Source organism: Dreissena polymorpha, chromosome 10 (genome assembly GCF_020536995.1).
Source record: "Dreissena polymorpha isolate Duluth1 chromosome 10, UMN_Dpol_1.0, whole genome shotgun sequence".
NCBI lineage: Eukaryota > Metazoa > Mollusca > Bivalvia > Myida > Dreissenidae > Dreissena > Dreissena polymorpha.
The window spans coordinates 53,030,510-53,050,031 of NC_068364.1; the positions used below are offsets into that span (position 1 = coordinate 53,030,510).

The following is a 19,522-nucleotide window of genomic DNA, read 5'->3' on the forward strand; positions in this document are numbered from 1 at the left end:
GGTAGCTCCTGAGGTCATGCAAGCTTTGAGTGGTCTCATTAGCTGACAGTGTAGTCTCTGATCAGGCCGCTCTTTTGCTTTGGCTGGTCTGCAACTTTGCGTGCCGCACATGACATAAGACCCATTTTGCATTACATGGCTCATACGGTGTCTTGTTGGCGATGGCTAATTGTTCAATTCTGAATGTGCGAGCATTGTTAAGATATATCCTATGTACAGTCAATTTTAGTTTTAGCCAAGAAGTAGGCGGCGTGTACCTCTCAAGTTTTTGCTGCATTAAGTAAGTTAGGATAAAAATTAACATGATCTATTTTTTAACATATGATTACTGTCGTGTAGATGCAGGAGGAAGCATAACAGCAGAGGGAGCCACCTATATTCCCCCTTGTGCAGTGCCTTATAAGTTCAAGTTCATGGCCAGCGTGGAGGGGTATCACAAGATTAAAGCAGTTACCTCTGACAAATTATCTCTGAAAGTTGAAATGGAACGTGAAGAAAAACTTGCAAAGGTATGCAATAAAATTTCTTTTGAATTACCTTATCTGTTTACTGTACTCAAAACTTGACTGAATCAACCATTCCTATTCTGTGACAGTGTTTCTGCTACAGAAATTCTATTGAATCTTAAGTCCTGTTTTTTTGGCTACATATTATTATGTTTTACTTGTAATGACTTCCTGCTCTTAGCATTAATTGAAAGGTAAAATTTTAGTTATTCGGGCTGTAAGATGTTTTCTAGATATTACTGTGTAATCTAGCATCTACAATACCTATTCAGATGCTCCATATTCTTAATCCGTCCATAAAGCCAAATCTAACAGCATTACCCTACTATGACTTTGAATTTATATTTAACTGCCTTTATCAATCAAACGTTTTCAGTTTGATATTTGTTAAATATACACTTAGATATGTAATTCCTATATTTTAAAACCCCTCTTATATTTGTACATGTATTGCTTATCAATGTATCTATATTTATGTTTGTAATTCAAAAGTAGATAACATCACAATTTGAAGTTACCTATACTCATCACACTCGCTCAACCACGTTTTGCTCTTCTTAAATAATGTTTTAAAGTTATTGTACGAGTACAAGTGTAGCATTCAACATAGATTTTTGCCCAATCAGATTACTGTCCAAGTAAAAGTTTACTTTATAGCTAAATAAAGTGTTTATACTTGTAATACTCCCAGCACTACTTTTAGCTGAAGATATGTTTTCTTCCAACATAACATTTTACTTTTCCATATGCCTTTCTCCTGCTCTCTTTTCCTTTTTCCTTTATGATCTATTATTTCCTCTTTGTCTGTTCTGTTGCAAACAGTGTTATCAAACAGTAGAAAAAAAAACGTATTATCATTATATGCCTTTACGCGTTATTGTATTAGACGAATTATGTCATCTCGTCCTTCTTGGAACGATTCATAATAGTAAAAATGTTTGGAAACGCTGTCATGAGTAAATACAAGACGCCAGTTAGAATCTCGTTACTGCTTCACATATTATATATCTTCCAATTATAGTAAGATGCACTAAGCTTGATTTCTTTGCGCACTAGCGTATATAATTCGATAAATGCATCAAATACTGTGGAACATCCGCGAATGCATATTCTTTTAGGAACGCACATATATGATGATATTCTACTTCTAAAAAAGCTCCTATCTTGCCTTGAGTTTGTTGGAACACTCCTTTGGTAAGCTTGTATTTTTGTTACAGTTTACAGTTAGGTGATATCCATCCAAACCCAGGACCCTCAATTTCCGAATCAACGTTACATACTGATACAAATAGTTCCTCACCCACTTCAGCGACTTATCACTTATCTTTTGTACATTACAATGTTCAAAGCCTGGTGCATAAATAAGACATTCTTAGCACAGGTCTACAAGAGTTTGACATTATTGCGTTTACTGAAACCTGGCTAAATGATTCCATATTATCTAGTGATCTCATGTTCAATGGTTTCCATCTGCCAATCCACAAAGACCGTCCCCTTGATCCAGATGGGGTGTTATAATATATGTAAATGAAAATATTGCTTTTAAAAGAAGAAGCGATCTTGAATTTTATCATATTGAATGTATATGGATCAAAGTCACTCTTAACAAAAATAAATCAATTCAATTCGGAGTAGTTTACTGGCCACAAAGTGCAGATTCAGCGTATATGAAAGTAATTGAAGATTCTTTTGGGTTAGCAGGCGATTCATGTATAAATGATGTTATTATTACAGGAGACTTTAACTTGAATCTCCTTGCACCAGCATCATTATCGAAAATAAAAAACCTTTGTCTACAAATTAATCTCACACAACTAATACACGAACCCACTCACCACACAGAGCAAACATCTTCAATTATTGATTTAATTTTTGCAAGTGACCAGATCAATGTAATATTCTCTGGAATTGGAGAACCTTTGCTTGACCAAAATAATCGCTATTATTGTCCCATTTTTGGAATTTTGAAATTTAAAAGACCATTAGTAAAATCTTACTACCGGCATATTTAGCGTTATGACATTGGTGATTACGACATGTTACGTGTCCTTTTTACTGAAACACAATGGCATCTTTTAAAATGTGATAATATTGATAAATATGCTGAAAATATAACTAATGCTATTTTACATACAGCAAAGTCGTGCATCCCAAACAAAACAATATGTGTACGTCCACGTGATGTACCATGTATAAATTATCAAATTTAGAGAAAAATTCGACATCGAAAAAAAATATATCGAAAGTTAACACCGAAATGCATTGGTCAAATTTTCGTCGTGCTAGAAATGAAGTTATCTTACTCCTGCGAAATTCTAAACTTGAAAACTTTAAGTACATTGTACATTAAGTACATTAAACTTAAGTCGTCTTTGAACGAATAATTCACAAACATATTTTTAATTTCCTCCGTCTTTATTCATTCTTCACACAGACTCAATCTGGCTTCATGCCTGGTGACTCAACAATTAATCAGTTAACCTATATCTATGATACATTTTGTAAAGCTCTTGATAATGGTCTAGAAGTCAAATTAGTTTTTTATATTAGTAAAGCCTCTGACAAATTATGGCATGATGGTCTTTTGTTCAAACTTAAAGCAGCAAGTATTCGAGAAGTGTTATTAGCATTTCTTTCAAATTATCTTGCTAACCGTAATCAAAAAGTAATTCTACCTAGCGCAGAATCATCTCTTGTAGAAATCTGCTTGTGTTCCCCAGCGGTCAATATTAGGCCCCTTCTCTTTCTTGTTTACATAAATGACATAGTAGCTGACATACAAGCCCACATAACCCTTTTTGCCGATGCTACAAGTCTATTTATGGTTGTGAATTCACCCAATGAAACTGCAGCTGTTTTGCAATCAGATATACAAATGTAGATACAATTTCACGGTGGGCTGTTCAATGGCTCGTACACTTCAATCCCTCCAAATCAGAATCAATGCTTATTTCTCGTAAAACAAATTAACCGCACCACCCTCGACTCTAAATGGTAGGCGTTGATATACCTCTGGCAAAAATTCACTAACACTTAGGAGTTTATTTGGCAAATGACTGTTCTTGGCATGAACACGTAACTTTTATTAAAGAAAAAGCGTGGAAGCGGATTAATATAATGCGCCGTCTCAAATTAATGCTTGATAGAAAATCTCTCGAAACTATCTATTTTGCATTCATACGACCAATACTTGAGTATTCAAATGTTACTTTTGACAATTGTACCCAATATGAAAAAGACGAATTAGAGAAAATTCAAACAGAGGCAGCTCGTATTACACCAGGTTGTACTCGATTAGTCTCTCTAGAAGATCTTTATAATGAGATAGGTTGGGAAAGTCTAAGTCAAAGACGACGTAAACACAAGTTAATATTAATGTACAAAATGAATTTTAGAAAAGCAACTTACTACTTACAGTCACTCCTACCTAACACAATCGGAGTATCTAGCCAATACTCGCTTAGAAATGCATCACATTTACCGTCCATTTATGACCGAACTTCATCTTACTCATATTAATTTCTACCATCTACATTAACCGATTGGAATCGTCTTCCAGAAAAGTTAAGAAATGCTGACTCGATTAATTAAAAAACAAATCAATAGTGATCGACCAATTCAAAACCCAATGTTTTATTATGGAGAGAGGCGCCCTTAAATTTAACACACACGCATTAGAACCAATTGTAGTGCGCTTAATGAACATCTCTTCATGCGTAATGTAGTCGCATCGCCCCTATATAGCATTCTGGACTATCAAACTAATACCAATATTGCTGATGCAGTACACAAATATATTATCAATAGCAGACGATTTGAAACATACTTTTGACTCAGAACTTCTCTATAACTCCCTTTCTCTAACTAAGTCTTCTCTTTAACTACTCTACTTTTTGTTCTCCTCTTATCGCACTTATCCCAATTTTATTCGATTTATTAGTTTACCAATCATGTTCGCTTAAAGCATACAACTAAAATAACCTTTATGGAGAAGAACTCTATAAGACGTAGTCTACTGTTCTTATCCAAATCAAACTTGTTTGTATACAAATGTTGTATGTTTCGTATATATGTATATGCATTCACGTTTGAATAAAAATGTTTAAACTAACTGCATTGAAGCCTGAAATGAAAATTAACCATTATGCATATACAAAATGCATCCCAGTAATTTCTAGAATGAAATGGTCAATGCTTAACCATGTCATAACAGGAGCAATTACCACATTAATGTAACGTGCAATATTCCGTGAATGATTGACAGTGCAAGCTTTTGATTTGTTACATAACTGTAAAACGGAGTCATACGTCAAAATTGTGTACCTCCAAAAATTGATGACAAAGTCTTGACTTAAGTGGTGGTTCATGACGAAGAAGAAATTGAAGGAAGATCATTCACTGCAGCCTCACACTCGCTTGTTCTGTTTTTAGAAGAAAAAAGACACATATATTAAAACATTTTAAATGTTATTTGCTCCACTTTAAGAATTGTTTACAGCTGTCAACTCAGTAATGTATGTACATATTGCATAGATAATTGTATTATTTACTCTGAAAATCGCGTTATATTACAGTTACAGTGTACTTGTTGTAGAAAAGAACTTGTGTATTTACTGTAACACGCAAAACATCATCTTTTACCTGACACCATCAATACAATCAAAGTTTGCATCTTCACTTTTTTAAAATGATATACTCAAAAGTTTTATGTCAGCAAGTGTTTTTATAAGCTGAAATTATAAAAAACGATTTTGTGTTCAGGTTTTGCTGGGTGAGGAGTTCAAGTTTGACCATGACCTGACTCTCTACATCGAATATTCAGAGCCCTTTCAGCCCCAGGTGGTGTTGGAGAATGGAGACCCAGGGAGAGGTAACATTATGGGGCACAGTTAAAATATATATATACACAATGTGATATATGCATTAGTATGCAATGGTTGCAAAAAATATTATATAGGCCAAACTGGCGATAAACTTAGAAATAGACGATCTGTTCATGAACAACAAATGCGAGCCCCCTCAACAAGACAGATGCCTTTAAGTAAACATTTAGATGAATTTTCACATTATGAACCAAAATTTAAAATATTTCCATTTATATGCTATTTTCGAACAATATTTCAGCTAGGTTAGCCAAAAAAAACAACATTTTATACATGTATTTAAACCCCAATTAAATTTCATTTGAATATTTATAGACGTTATGACGTCATAATTGATATGACGTTATCTCCATGACATTTTGACGTTGTAATATATTGTATTATGCCCTGATGAGCTGTGCGAGACGCGTTGGCTATATCTATATATATTTAAAATCCCAGACACGTGTTTTGACTTGTATTATATATATATATATATATATATATATATATATATATATATATATATATATATATATATATATATATATATATATATATATATATATATATATAATATTATCGGTTCAACTTAACTGACAGCTAGCTTACTTGGATGAGCTCTGAACAACCAATCAGAGCATCTGATGGTCATGAAATCCATTCAATGGTCTTTCTCTGTCTACATCTTATTCAAGTAGGACAGTAATATGTATAAGCACTTAGTTCTTGTATACCAGCCTACCCAGGAAAAGTGTGAGTGTGTTAACCAACTGAAATACTGCTTAAACGGCGAACAAATAAAACCAAACAAAATATTGTATTGTGAAAAATATAAAAAGGATATTTTCTTTTTATTTTACGCTTGTTTTTCACCGTGTTTTTTCTCATTATTAAAGAGTTTAACTGGAGCTTTTTGCTGAAATAATGACGTCATTTCGTAAAAAAATGACGTCATTGCTCAGTAAAACAGTGAAAATTATCAATAATTTTCGCTGTTATTTGTCACTGTTTTATGAGGGAATAATGCGTTTTAATTTACTGATATTTCTTTATAAACCACCGGAAAGCATGCAATAAATAGAAGTTTAAGTAGTTTTGTGCATTACAATTGTCTTTGAAATGATCTCTTTTAAGTATGGCTTTGTATATAACAGAGGGACTGTTGAAAGAAGACCTACTGATGGTCAGTTTCCATCCGGATTTGAAACAAGTATCCATGTCAAACAGTGGCGAATACATCTTCATTATCGATCGCTCTGGTAATTATGCATTTAAACTTGATGATATTAAGTGTAAGATTTGTAATTAGATTTATGTCGCCTTTGATGAGTTTTGGTTAGTCTTAGTGAAAATTTATATGGACAGACAAACTGTTTAAAGACCCAGCCGTTTTATACGTTCAACAAATTCAACTTTAACAATCATTTCTCATAAAAAACTAACTGATTTAAGTACACAAAACCTAACTTTAATTTGTAAAATAATGATGAATGGGTACTTTTAAATGGTGCGTATGTAATAGCTGGTGAGACCGGTGGTAAATTGACATTGTGTGTATGCTGCGATAATTCAAAACTTTGAAAGTATATATTTTATTATTTCCAAACGCCTTGGAACATCATTCAATGCATCAAGAAACTTTTTCAGTTAAATAAACATAAATAACTTTTTATTAAGTTAACTTAAGTTTTATGCCCTTTTTGAAAAGAATTAACATATCTTTTCTGGACAGAGGTTCATAATTGTAATACACCGGTAGTGTTCTGCATTTAAGCAACACAAGTACCAAGATAACAAGTACATTTTAACCCTTATTTCAGGTAGTATGAGCGGAGACAGGATCAAGAATGCAAAAGAGGCTTTACTTCTGTTTCTGAAGAGTTTGCCCCAGTCCTGCCATTTCAATGTGGTCAGCTTTGGAAGCCAGTTCTCATGCCTTTTCAAAGGGTGAGCTATTCAAGGCTATATATCTATTTCCCGGGCCTTCACTGCAATATTTGGCATTTTGGAGTATATTTTACAATTCTGTGCTCAGATTGGTAACTTTGTTTTGCATTATGAAAGATCAGCTCAGGTGACCGTTTTTTAAAAACTTTCCCTATATATATTTTCCACTACATATTCACATTGAAATGTTAATATTTATAGTAACCATACTACCTTTTTGACGATGCTGCGTAGCAGCTCGTCTAAGTGATCATGCCATGACAAAATTCTTCACAATGACGACTTATGTAAAAGACCGAGCCAGTCCGATTGAGATTTTTCTAATCGGCATACCTCGCTGATTATCATTGATAAAGGTAAAGGAAGATCAGCTATAAATAGGACAGCATATTCTGGGAAAAAGATTTAATAATAGTTTGAAAACGTTAATTTTAAATCAGTTATATTCAATCCATTATTTGTTTATAGATCAATGAAACAACTATGCATTTTCTGTATTGTATTTGACATTTGTCGTGATTATATTAATAAAATGCGAATGAAAACGTGTATAATGAACGTTTAACGCGATCATGAATGTAAAGAAAATGAATTATTTCGAACCTGCCATTCGTAAACGTTATAGCAAGTATGGTATATAAACAGCATAATAGCCGTGCGACATGCGCGAAACTCGCTTGTATGCGTGCTTCCTCATTTTGCATATTTAATAAACTTTTCAAACAGAAATTGCAGAGCCACATCAGTGCACATACTATGTTTGATAATTCATTCGTTTGTTAGATATTGTTTGCTGTTTTAAACACATATTAGGTCATATCGCGGAGATTTAGTTAACCGTACGATGTGTTCATGGGCGAACTCACGTATTCAAGTGCTCTTACGACTTTGTGCGCATACCTACTGTCGGGAATCATAATGAAATTATTGCCGTACTTAGCTAACAAACATGCCTAAGCTTATTGAATAAGAAAAAAACCAATAATCAACAGAAGAAAATTGTTCATGCACATGGGCATGTGAAATCGCGTCCGCACACATAACAACATTAACTTAGGAAAGGAAACAACGAAATATAAAGTTTGGTATGATAAACATGTGAAATTAAAGCCAATATGTTTTTCGTACCCAATTTGTATTTCGTACCCAATTGTTTTTTGGGCATAATTTTTGTACTCAAAATTTTCTTACTCATTTTTTTGTACCCATACATTTTCGTACGCACATACACACTTGTGGTGATGTAGATAAACGTAAATTGATGCTTTTATATCCATCCTTTTCAAAAGCATCGTCACACCAGTACTGTCAGTACTTTGGTTATAAATAAGTGGCCAAATGACATAATTGAATTGCGCAAATGACCTTGGTTTTTATGCGTCAATAGTTGTTAATCAGAACTCAGTGATCACTGGTTTTTGTGCAAATTTGCATGTGGTACAAATACAACTTACTTGAATTGACAGGATTGTGTATTGTCATTCAAATTATCATTACCGCATATCTTTTCTCAATATGTCAATTTTCAGATCACTCATATAACAGCAAAAAGATGTTTGTACCTGTTGATAAGTTCAGTTCCGTTAAAGATATATATATTATATAGTGAAATAAAGTCATTGTTTTGCGCAAACATGCTTGCTATGCCGTTGGACGAAGATGAAATTTAAAGTGAAACAATATTCGGATTTCATGGAATATAAGTCAGTTGTGGCCCTTATAGTTTAACAATTGCAACGTTAGACACAGTAGGTTGTAATTATAAGAATTGACTAGCATTTTTCATAAAGGGTATGAACTATCTAAAAAATCATTATAATGCAAGTTAGGCGTAATTTTCCCGACAGTTTAAACAACAGCTATATAGAACAAACAGTAATTCAAGTTTTAAGGATGTTCGATCGTTTTGTGAAAATTTTCAAAATATCCGGAATGCTATAATTTTTTGTATGGTGATTAATGGATCTGTATCTGAAATAAATAACAAATAAAAAAGGGAGGTCACCGTGAATAATTTTGAGATAACGAATCTTTTTAATGCCATGTGCGTTTGAAAAAAGGTCATTTTTGCGGGGCATAAAATTGGAGGTACGTTAAAATGTTTCTGTGTAATACATTTAAAATGGCATAGTAATTTTGAGATTGTATTAGATTAGCAACTGTAACATTTGTATTATCATACTGAACACTTTTAAAACCAAAAATTTTGGAAATCGTAAAAAATAATGAGAAATAAGAGACTAGTTTTTTGTTTGTTTTGAATTTTTTATTGCACAGTTCAAAATAGATAACATGCAATACAGATATATATTTCTGTTGATGTAATATTCATACTCATTTCAGGTTCTCAATAATTAAAGGAAACTAGCTTAGCATTAAAATGAAGTAAAGAAATTGATAGGTCACCGTGGATTTTGTTTTGCTACAGACATTTTAATATGGACTTAATTTCAAAAATATAATGACTAATATTGTAATAGTAATTAAAACATATCTATATAATACCTGCTCCATAACAATCAAATTATCAACTGAAATGTGATACACGTAGAAATATTTAAAATGTACATTGTTATGAAAAAATTTCAGATGTAACAAATGAAAAAACAATGTTGATATTCAAAAAACATCTTAAATTACCCCACCCACCTGTTACCCATGTTTTGGGTTGTAAATTGAACATATGTATTATTTTAAAATTATTATTTAAGAACTGTGAGATGTGTATCTAAAGACAAGAGGGCCATTATGGCCCTGTATCGCTCCACCGCTGAAAAAAAGGTTGAAACAAATATTCTACGCATGTGCAAATACTTAAATATAGGCCCTATTTAAGCACATGTACACTTTTGTGACCACCTGGGCTGTTTCAAATTTAACCCCAGGGACATAATTTGAGCAAACTTTGTAGCGGACTACTATATCTCACTACATACAAAATGTGGTAGCCCTAAGTCCTAGAGTTAAGGACAAGAGTATTTTAAAGTTTTCACAAAATAAACAAGATATAAGCGTATATAATGTTCAATTTTGTGACCCGCGGGTCAGGGTCAAATTTGAACCAAAGGGCATAATTTGAACAAACTTAGTAGAAGACTATAAGCTGTTCCTGCATGCCAAATTTGGTAGCCGTAATCCGAATGGTTTTTTACAAGATTTTTAAAGATTTCACAAAATAGGCGCTTTATAAGCGTTTTTAAATTTTGTGACCCCCGCGGCAGGTCAAAGTTGACCCCAGAGGCATTATTTGAACAAATTTGGTAGAGGTTTATTAGATGTCACTACATACCAAATTTGGTAGCCCTATGCCCAATGGATATGGACAAGAGTATTTTAAAGTTTTTACAAAATAAGCACTTTATAAGCATAGGTTCAGTTTTGTGACCCCCGGGGCAGTTTCAAATTTGACTCAAGGGGCATAATTTGAACAAACATGGTAGAGAACTATTACATGTCACTACATACCAAATTTGGTAGCCCTATGCCATACTGTTATGAACAAGAATATTTTGAAAGTTTTCACAAAAAGGCCTTATATAAGTATATGTTCAATTTTGTGACCCTCGGGGCAGGATCAAACTTGACCTCAGGGGCATAATTTGAACAAACTTGGTAGAGGAGTATAAGATGCCACTACATACCAAATTTGGTAGCCCTATGCCCAATGATTATGGACGAGAATATTTGTAAAGTTTTCACAAAATAGACCCTATATAAGCATATGTTCAATTTTGTGACCCCCGGGGCACAATTTGAACAAAATTGAAAGAGGTTCACCCCAGAAACATTCCTGAAGAAATTTCATCAGAATTGGACCAGTAGTTTAGGAGAAGAAGATGTTTAAAGGAAAAGTTAACGCACGCACGCACGACGGACACAGGATCATGACATAAGCCCTGCTGGCCTTTGACCAGTGGAGCTAAAAACAACATAGAATACAATAAGCGGGGAAATTATGTTTCTGTGGTTTAATGCACTGCCAAAAATATCTTACAACTTAGGTGAAACATGAGAAATACAACTAACATAAGAATCACAACTATGTTTGTCATCGAGAAGGAAAAACAATTATGTAACAACTATTAGATTTCATAGCTAATCTATATACAAGATGCAAATTACAATTGGTTAGATGTCAGGCAACAAATAACTCGCTATTGCACATATTATTTTCTCTGATTTTGTTACTCTGATTTGTCCGTTTGTAACCTCTGACAGGGGGCTCCTCAAACCACTCAGTCCGTTTCTTTTTGATTCAATACTCAAATGTTTAAGTTGCAATCCACTTCCTGCAACTTTCCTTGTAACACCTTGACTTATAACTTTTGTATCAATCATGGTTTGCAAAGATTTGATGTTGGAAGCAACATTTCGTTACACATTGTATGCTAATACTGCTCGGTCATAGCTGAATGAATATTTGTTTACAGTATTTTGGTCAAGAGGAACAGAGTTCACGAACTTTTGTAAAGCTAAAACATCCTGTAGAGCACCATGTGCCATGTATAATTCACCAATAACGTCTTTAACTAAATGTTCCCACTTACATGATTTCATATTTGGTAATATTTCCTTTAACATTTTAAAGTATCTAAAAAGCCACAAATATTTTGCTGAAACTCAAACATTTTTCCACAAGTATGGACAGCATGGAGCAACACTTTACAATCAAAAGACTCTATATTATGCCCAACTAAAATAACTGGTGAAAATTTCTGTAAGAATGTTATAAAACTTGTCAATGCAGATTTGATGGGGACAGCTGTTACTGTTTGTCGCTTGACAAGCATAGAGTCGCCAACAACTGTCACTCCAGTTATTTCTGACGCTTTCAAGGACATCTTCTTCTCAAGCATCACATATGTTGAAAACTGACCAGTTGAATGCACTGCAGCTATCTGAATTATGTGAGAAGTACGCCCTGAAATTGCACAAAATCCATTTTAACTCCATTAATCAGAGAGCCTTGGGTCGCTCGCCCAAGTACAATGTTAACTTCTTAAAATACTTTTGCAGTGTTTACAATAAACATAAAAGGGGAAAACATTGCCCCCCCCTTTCCAGGACAGGACTTATTTTGAAACTTAATTTGAACAATCGTAGAAGAGGTTCCTTCAGATCCATTCTCTATGCATTGTGGTTTAAGAGTTATTCAGGTGAAGGGTTATTGATCGGAAACAATTTTCACACTTATTGTGACCTTGACCTTTGACCAAGAGACCATAATTTAAATAGGTGTTATAAACTGTCCCATCCCTATGCACATGGAAAGTAAAAAGCCAATCCGTGAGAAAGTTGACCAATTATTGATCGGAAACTAAATGATCTACCGACAGACCAACATCCAGCAAAACAATATTAACTCTCTCTTCCGAGGGAGGGGGGGGGGGCATAATAAATGTTATTATGAAAATTGAAACGCTCTTTTCTTCGATTCATGGATATATATCAAATTAAGTTTTTGGCATCTTATTTATTCATAAATCTGAAGAAGCGAAGAGAAGAGTGTTTAAATTCTTAAATGATGCACAATAATATACTATAGCCAGTTGTGGTTAATGTAACATTGCATCATCTAAGTGGTATTTACTATCATTTTATCAATAAAGATTAAGAATGATTTATTATATGAAAGCAAAATGAGAAATTAGTCTGAACATAACTCTTGTTGCAATTCAATCATATGCTAGGTTGACCAACAATTCACACGATATCTCACATTGAGTTACTCAGCAGTAACAGGTTGAATTATGTTACACATGTAAGTAAATATGAATATTTTTTAATAGAAGTTGAATTTTGGAGATTTAGAGTACCTAAATACCTGAATTGGACCAAGATAAACTAATATATATGCAACACTGTGAATAAGGCATATGTTAAAAATAAACTTTACCTAACCCTCTTGTTTCCAAATCAAAGAAAACAAATTCCTTCCCAGTAGTGTCTAGCCCTGCTGGACCAGGCTTGGGTACAGGTGGGGGTAAAGTTGTAACTTCAACATCTTGGTCCTCTGTGTTTGAACTGTATGTTGGTCTCCCTCGTACTTCTTGCACTGTCCTTTGAATGCCTGAACAGGAAAACAGAATTTCAAATTGGAAAATGTGCTTGCACCTTCATAGGTTATCTCCGATTTTTATTAAAAGAAATGATTACACAGCACATTAATGCTTTTATAATAATCAATTAACAAACATTAGCATATGCTTTTAAATGTTTTTTTTTAAATTAATATCATACATACAATGTAAACATGTATATGATCATACAGCATAGTGATTGTACAACGCAATAAAGTTTAGACATGTTATACAAGATATGCTAATATATATTTTTTAGAGAGAAAAGAAAAGAACAACAGAGGAATAGTTATGAAAAAAAGATGAATTGTATAAAGTCGGAAGAAAGCATACTGGACTTGTGTGTTTGTTGTATATTCACAATGATCTTGTCAGATTGAAAAAAATATAAAAAAATAAACAAAACTATTTTAGAGAGATAAACTAACATTAGAATGGAAGGTATATAAGTGGACAAAAACATTATGAGAATTTAATCCGATTCCATTTTTGTTCAAAGATTTGTAATGTGTCATTACTGAGGGCTATTTCTTTCTCAATCTGGATTTTTAGTTTAAGACTATGGGAAAAACAATTAAAATTTGGTACTTGTTTTTTGTACTTCATGTTTAAGATAAATTATTTCATCAATATAACCATAAAATTCACAATATTATTACAGTCTATTGATTTCAATGAGTTAATTCCGAAACTAACATTTTAGAAAGAAAGTTTAACGTTTAGTTGATGTTGTTCAAAAAAAAAAATTAATTGATTCCAAATAGGCTGGATGTGTTTGCACTCCCAAAAAAGATGTTCTATAGTTTCAATGTTTTCACTGCAGAAGCCACACAGATTTGTGTTAGATAATTTGCATTTAAAGAGATATTTATTTGTAGCTATAATTCTATGGATGTATTTATATTGAAAATTTCTCAGTGTGCTTTCAATGGTTGCTTTATATGGCATGGTAAATATGTGTTTCCAATTAAGTTCCTTTTCTCCAAAAAGGACTTGCCATTTATTTTGGATTTTGGAGTTTTCTGTAGGGTTTTTAATTTGTAGTGTGTAAAATATTTTATTTGTTTTGTTTTTTCTTCCAAGAATGTTTTCTACAAATGTTGTTTGAGTACATGGAGTATTATTTGTATTGATTTCAGATTTAATATGTATGGGTATGCTTTTGATTAGTGTGTAGTACTTCAGAAAATTATTTGAAGGTATTCCGTATATGAAGCATATATTATCAAAAGAGTAGAAATCCTTAATTCTGTAGTCGAATAATTGGTCGACATATTTAATGCTTCGTTCAAACCAGTCTTTATAGAAAAACGTCTTATCGTTTGAAGTTATGTCTTTATTGTTCCATAAAATTGTTTTACTGCTGGTTTGGGTTTCTAAGTTATGAGTGACATCACTCCACGCTGATAGAACATCAGACAGAAATATGTTTTCGTTTGCAATTTCATGTCAGATAGTATTGCTGATGTTACATTCAAAGAGTAAGGAGTCACCATATTTTTTTAGGATTTTCTGGTAGAATAATTTCCATTTACTCGTATTGGTATTATCTAGGTATCTTTTAACCCAGCTGCATTTGATTGCATTCAAGAATGAGTCAATGTTCGTTAATTGGATACCTCCATTTTCTACAGATTGAATTAACTGAGTTCTTTTTATTTTATCAGGCTTACCGTCCCATATGAAATTAAATATTGCTGATTTTATATCGTTAATAACATCATTTGGTGGATTTGGGAGAACTGTTAATACATATATTAATTTAGGAAGTGCAAACGTTTTCAATACTGTGTTTTTTCCGATTAGTGTAAGTTTACGATGATGCCATGATTTTAAGCAGTTTTTAAAATTCTGTAATTTAGGTAGTATGTTTTTAAGAACTGTGTCCTTTTCATTATTTGTGAAAGTAATTCCTAACGTTGTGGCTTCATCGGATGTCCAATTAAATTTCATTTCTTTTTTATATTGAACATTACTTTGTTTTAATTTACCTACTCGTAGCACAGTACATTTACTTTTGTTTAGTTTAAGACCCGATGTCATTCCGTAAAGGGTTAGCGCCTCTATTAGGTTATGGAAAGAATCGTAATTGTCGTTTAAAAAATAAGTTGCATCGTCAGCAAATAGGGATTGTTTGATTTCTTCGTCAGGTTCTAGTGATATGCCTTTTATGTGTTTATTTGATTGGATGTGATGTGATAGAAACTCGATGCAAATAATAAATAGCGATGATAAGAGTGGACATCCTTGTCGAACCCCTCGTTCGATGTTAAAACTGTTTGAAAAGAAGCCATTGTTAATGATTATACTGTTAATATCGGTATAGAATAGTTTGACCCATTGAATGAGACTTTCACCAAAGTTCATATTTTCTAAGCAAGAGAACATAAATGAATGATCAAGCGAATCGAATGCCTTTTCAAAGTCTGCAAAGAATATTAGACCAGGATTATTTGAATTGTTGAAATAGTTTATGCATTCTTGGATAAGACGAACGTTTTCACCAATGTAACGTCCTTTTATGAAACCAGATTGAGATTTTGAAATGATTGATGGTAATATTTTTTTTATTCTGTTTGCTAAACTTTTAGTTGCAATTTTATAATCATTGTTTAGTAAACTAATCGGGCGCCAGTTTGATAAGGATTCGAAGTTTTTTCCAGGTTTTGGAATAAGTGATATAATACCTTGTTTTTGTAGCGTAGTTAAGTTTTCGTTGTTAAATGAATAGTTTAGTGAATTAATTAGATGTGTTTTTATATCATTCCAGAATATTTTATAAAATTCGATTGTGATGCCATCAGATCCTGGGCTTTTGTTATTTTGCATTTCTTTTAGGGCTAATCCACATTCATATTCATTAAGCAATCCGTCGCACAGTTGTTTTTCCTCCTGGTTTAAAGCGTGATGTGTATTTTTAAAAAGGGTGTTATTTTCAACATTTTTTCGTTTATAGAGGGTTTCGAAAAATAAACGTTGTTCTTCTAGTATTTGAGTTCTGTTTGTTATATCTTTGCCATTGACTACTAATTTGTGTACAGTTTTTTGTTCACTTCTACGTTTTTCAATGTTTGCGAAATATTTTGTATTTTTTTCATTGTGTTCAACATGCTGTGCACGCGCTCTTAGTATTATTCCATTTAGATGTGTATGATAGATTCCATCTAATATTTGTTTTTTTAATGTTATTTCATTTTCAATGTCGGTGGTATCATTTGTGTTTGTTTGATGCAATTGTTTTTCAAGTGTTTCAATGGTTTTGATGGTTTCAGTTTCAAGTTTGTGTGTTTCTTTTTGTTTAAATGATGTGTATCTAATTGTTGTGTTACGTATATTTCCTTTAATTACTTCCCATAAGGTGTTTGGGTTTGCATCTTTATTATTTTGAACTGTATTTAATATTTCCTGTTTTATTTGTGTTGATATTGTGTATCTAATAAGATACTGTTGTTAATTTTAAAGTATCCTGGGCCTCTTTCAGGTTGTATATTGTGCAGTTTAAGTTCAACTAGAGAGTGGTCAGTCATAAATCCTGGTTTTATGTTACACGTGTCGATAATGTTGCAAAGAGATTCATATATTAAAAAATAGTCTAATCTACAAAATATCGTTGGTTTGGTGTTTGAGTGCCAGGTAAATTTGCTTTCGTTTGGATATATTGTACGCCAGATGTCTATCATATTTTTGTTTTCAATTATGTTATTTAAAATGTTTCTATTTTTAGTATGGGTATAAAGGTTTCCATTCTTTTTATCTAATAATGGGTTCAGGACAGTATTGAAATCACCACCGATTATAATATTTTTATCTTGGTTATTAATTATAAAGGATTGTAATGTTTCGTAAAATGTGGAATCGTCTATGTTAGGGCCGTAGACGTTGGTTAATGTTATTTGTGTTTCGTGTATTTTGATATCTATACTTGCTTGTCTTCCAATTATTATTTCGTTAAAGTTTTCGACTGTGATCCCTATATTATTTTTTATCAGAAGGACAATGCCATGTTTATTAGTATGTTGTTCACTGAGATAGATGTCTCCGTCCCGTTCGTCCTTTAAGGTTTGTGCTAAAGTATGTCAAGTGACTTTCTTGTAATAGGCATATACTATATTTATTTTCGTCTAACCATTTGAAGATTTTAATTCGTTTATCTTTATTATTTAGCCCTTTTACATTCAAAGTACATAATTTAATCATTTAAAGAGGTGAAGGGTGATGTAAGTGATAATTTGTGTGTGCTTGTCCAGTTAGTTCTATTTCAAAACATGTTCAGTTGGTTCCTATTTTAAGATATAAGATGTTCACACATGCAAACAAACATAGAAAACATAAAATAGGGATACAAAAAGATGAATATCCCATATAAATGAATAAGTAAAAAGAAATAATAGCAAAAAGGTATAAACAATTAACAAACAAACATAAAAGAGAAATGATTACAATATATGTTAAAGCAGCTCGGTTAAACATTGCAAAGATAAACGAGCATATGCAGATCAGTACCACATTAGCTTGAACAGTTTCATTTTTATGAAAAGTGGTTTTATTTCTTATATATATGTACTTTATTATTAGCATTTTTTACAAGTATTAATATACAAATATTATATAATCATGAATTGTTTAAATTAATTTTGTTTGTCAAGACTTAAAAGTATATTATTTATAAATCGTCAGTTATTAGCATTATTTAAGTGTATAATTATTGAAATATAATGCTATCATGAATTGACTAGAGTGGTTCTTTTTGTAAAAAACTAAATGTATATTACTTATAAATCCTAAAGGTGATTGCTGTCCGTTTCGTGTTATCAGTACACTAACCTAGACAGGACAGATTCTATTTTACAATGACAATGTCATGATTGTATATATCTTAAGTAAGATTACAAAGCTGGTAGCATGGCTATAGTTTGTAGCAATACAATTAAACACAAATACAGGAGATCAGTATACATTCTACATGCATCTTACTAATAATTGTGTAATTTGTCTACTTAAGAAAAGGATAATACTATAAAAGCAACGACAGTGAACCAGACAGTGTAATTGCATTGAACATCTATCATTCACTTAACACTTGAACAAGGCTTCATATGAAAGCGAAAATGAAGCAAGAGTGTTTATAACTAAGGGGAAAAATTCTAGTTTATTAGTGCTAAATGAAAAATAAAGATGATGTTTGTTTACCACTTATAGTACCTTCAAAAATACGTTATATTTACAATAACAACTGAAAAGGAATCCTTGGTATTGAAGGTATCAAGTGGATAAAAACATAATGTAAGTGGTAACACTGAATGACCAGGTATTGTTATTAACATTCACAATAACTAGTTTGTTTTTATAGTTAAACGTGCACAAAGACGTAAAATTGAGATTGTAAACAGTATCAATATTTGCGAACTTTGATGAGAATAGTATCGATTCTAATTGCAAAAAAATCATGGATGAAATTGCTCATTTTACGTGCATAATTAGACACTAAACATTCACTATCATAGACATATGGAATGTTCAACACATATAAATGTAAAAACATTACATTAATGTGGAAAGGCATACGTGAGAAATGTCACTAATTACACACAGTCATATACATAGTTGAATGTTAAACACATACAAATGTAAAATAAAACATTTAGGTACAAGAACATTCATAGTCATAAACATAAACATAGTTGAATGTTCAACACATATAAATGTAAAAAAAACATTTAGGTACAAGAACATTCACAGTTATTAACATAGTTGAATGTTCAAAGCATACAAAAATGTAAAAAACATGTATGGGGAAATGTATACTTGAGACAAAACACTATTTACAAACATTGCATAAAGTTACAATTTTGTAATTGCAAAAATACAAATACTTTTGCCGAGATTTCATATATACAGACATAAACAAGTACAGAAAGATTATTAAGAAAGGTAGTTCTCGTCAGATATTTTTTTTAAAGGTTGGTTAATATAATTTCACATCCAAATAAATTCGCACTGCTGAAGTTATTGTAGTTCATGCATATTTCAGTATACAAACATAAAGCACAAACTTAGCACATTTTTAACATGCATGAATACAGAATACTAAAAAGCGTTCACGAAAAATGCATTGAGCTCAGCA

General features: G+C 32.2%; 1 protein-coding gene across 1 annotated transcript in view; it reads left to right on the plus strand.

The window, feature by feature from the left end:
- Positions 1-19,522, plus strand: part of LOC127849120 (von Willebrand factor A domain-containing protein 5A-like) — a 69,139-nt gene that overhangs the window by 14,126 nt on the left and 35,491 nt on the right. Inside the window, exons 4-7 of the mRNA XM_052381842.1 lie at positions 340-509; positions 5,268-5,376; positions 6,526-6,630; positions 7,192-7,318. Coding sequence (XP_052237802.1) covers positions 340-509; positions 5,268-5,376; positions 6,526-6,630; positions 7,192-7,318 — 511 coding nt within the window. The remainder of the gene's footprint in view (positions 1-339; positions 510-5,267; positions 5,377-6,525; positions 6,631-7,191; positions 7,319-19,522) is intronic.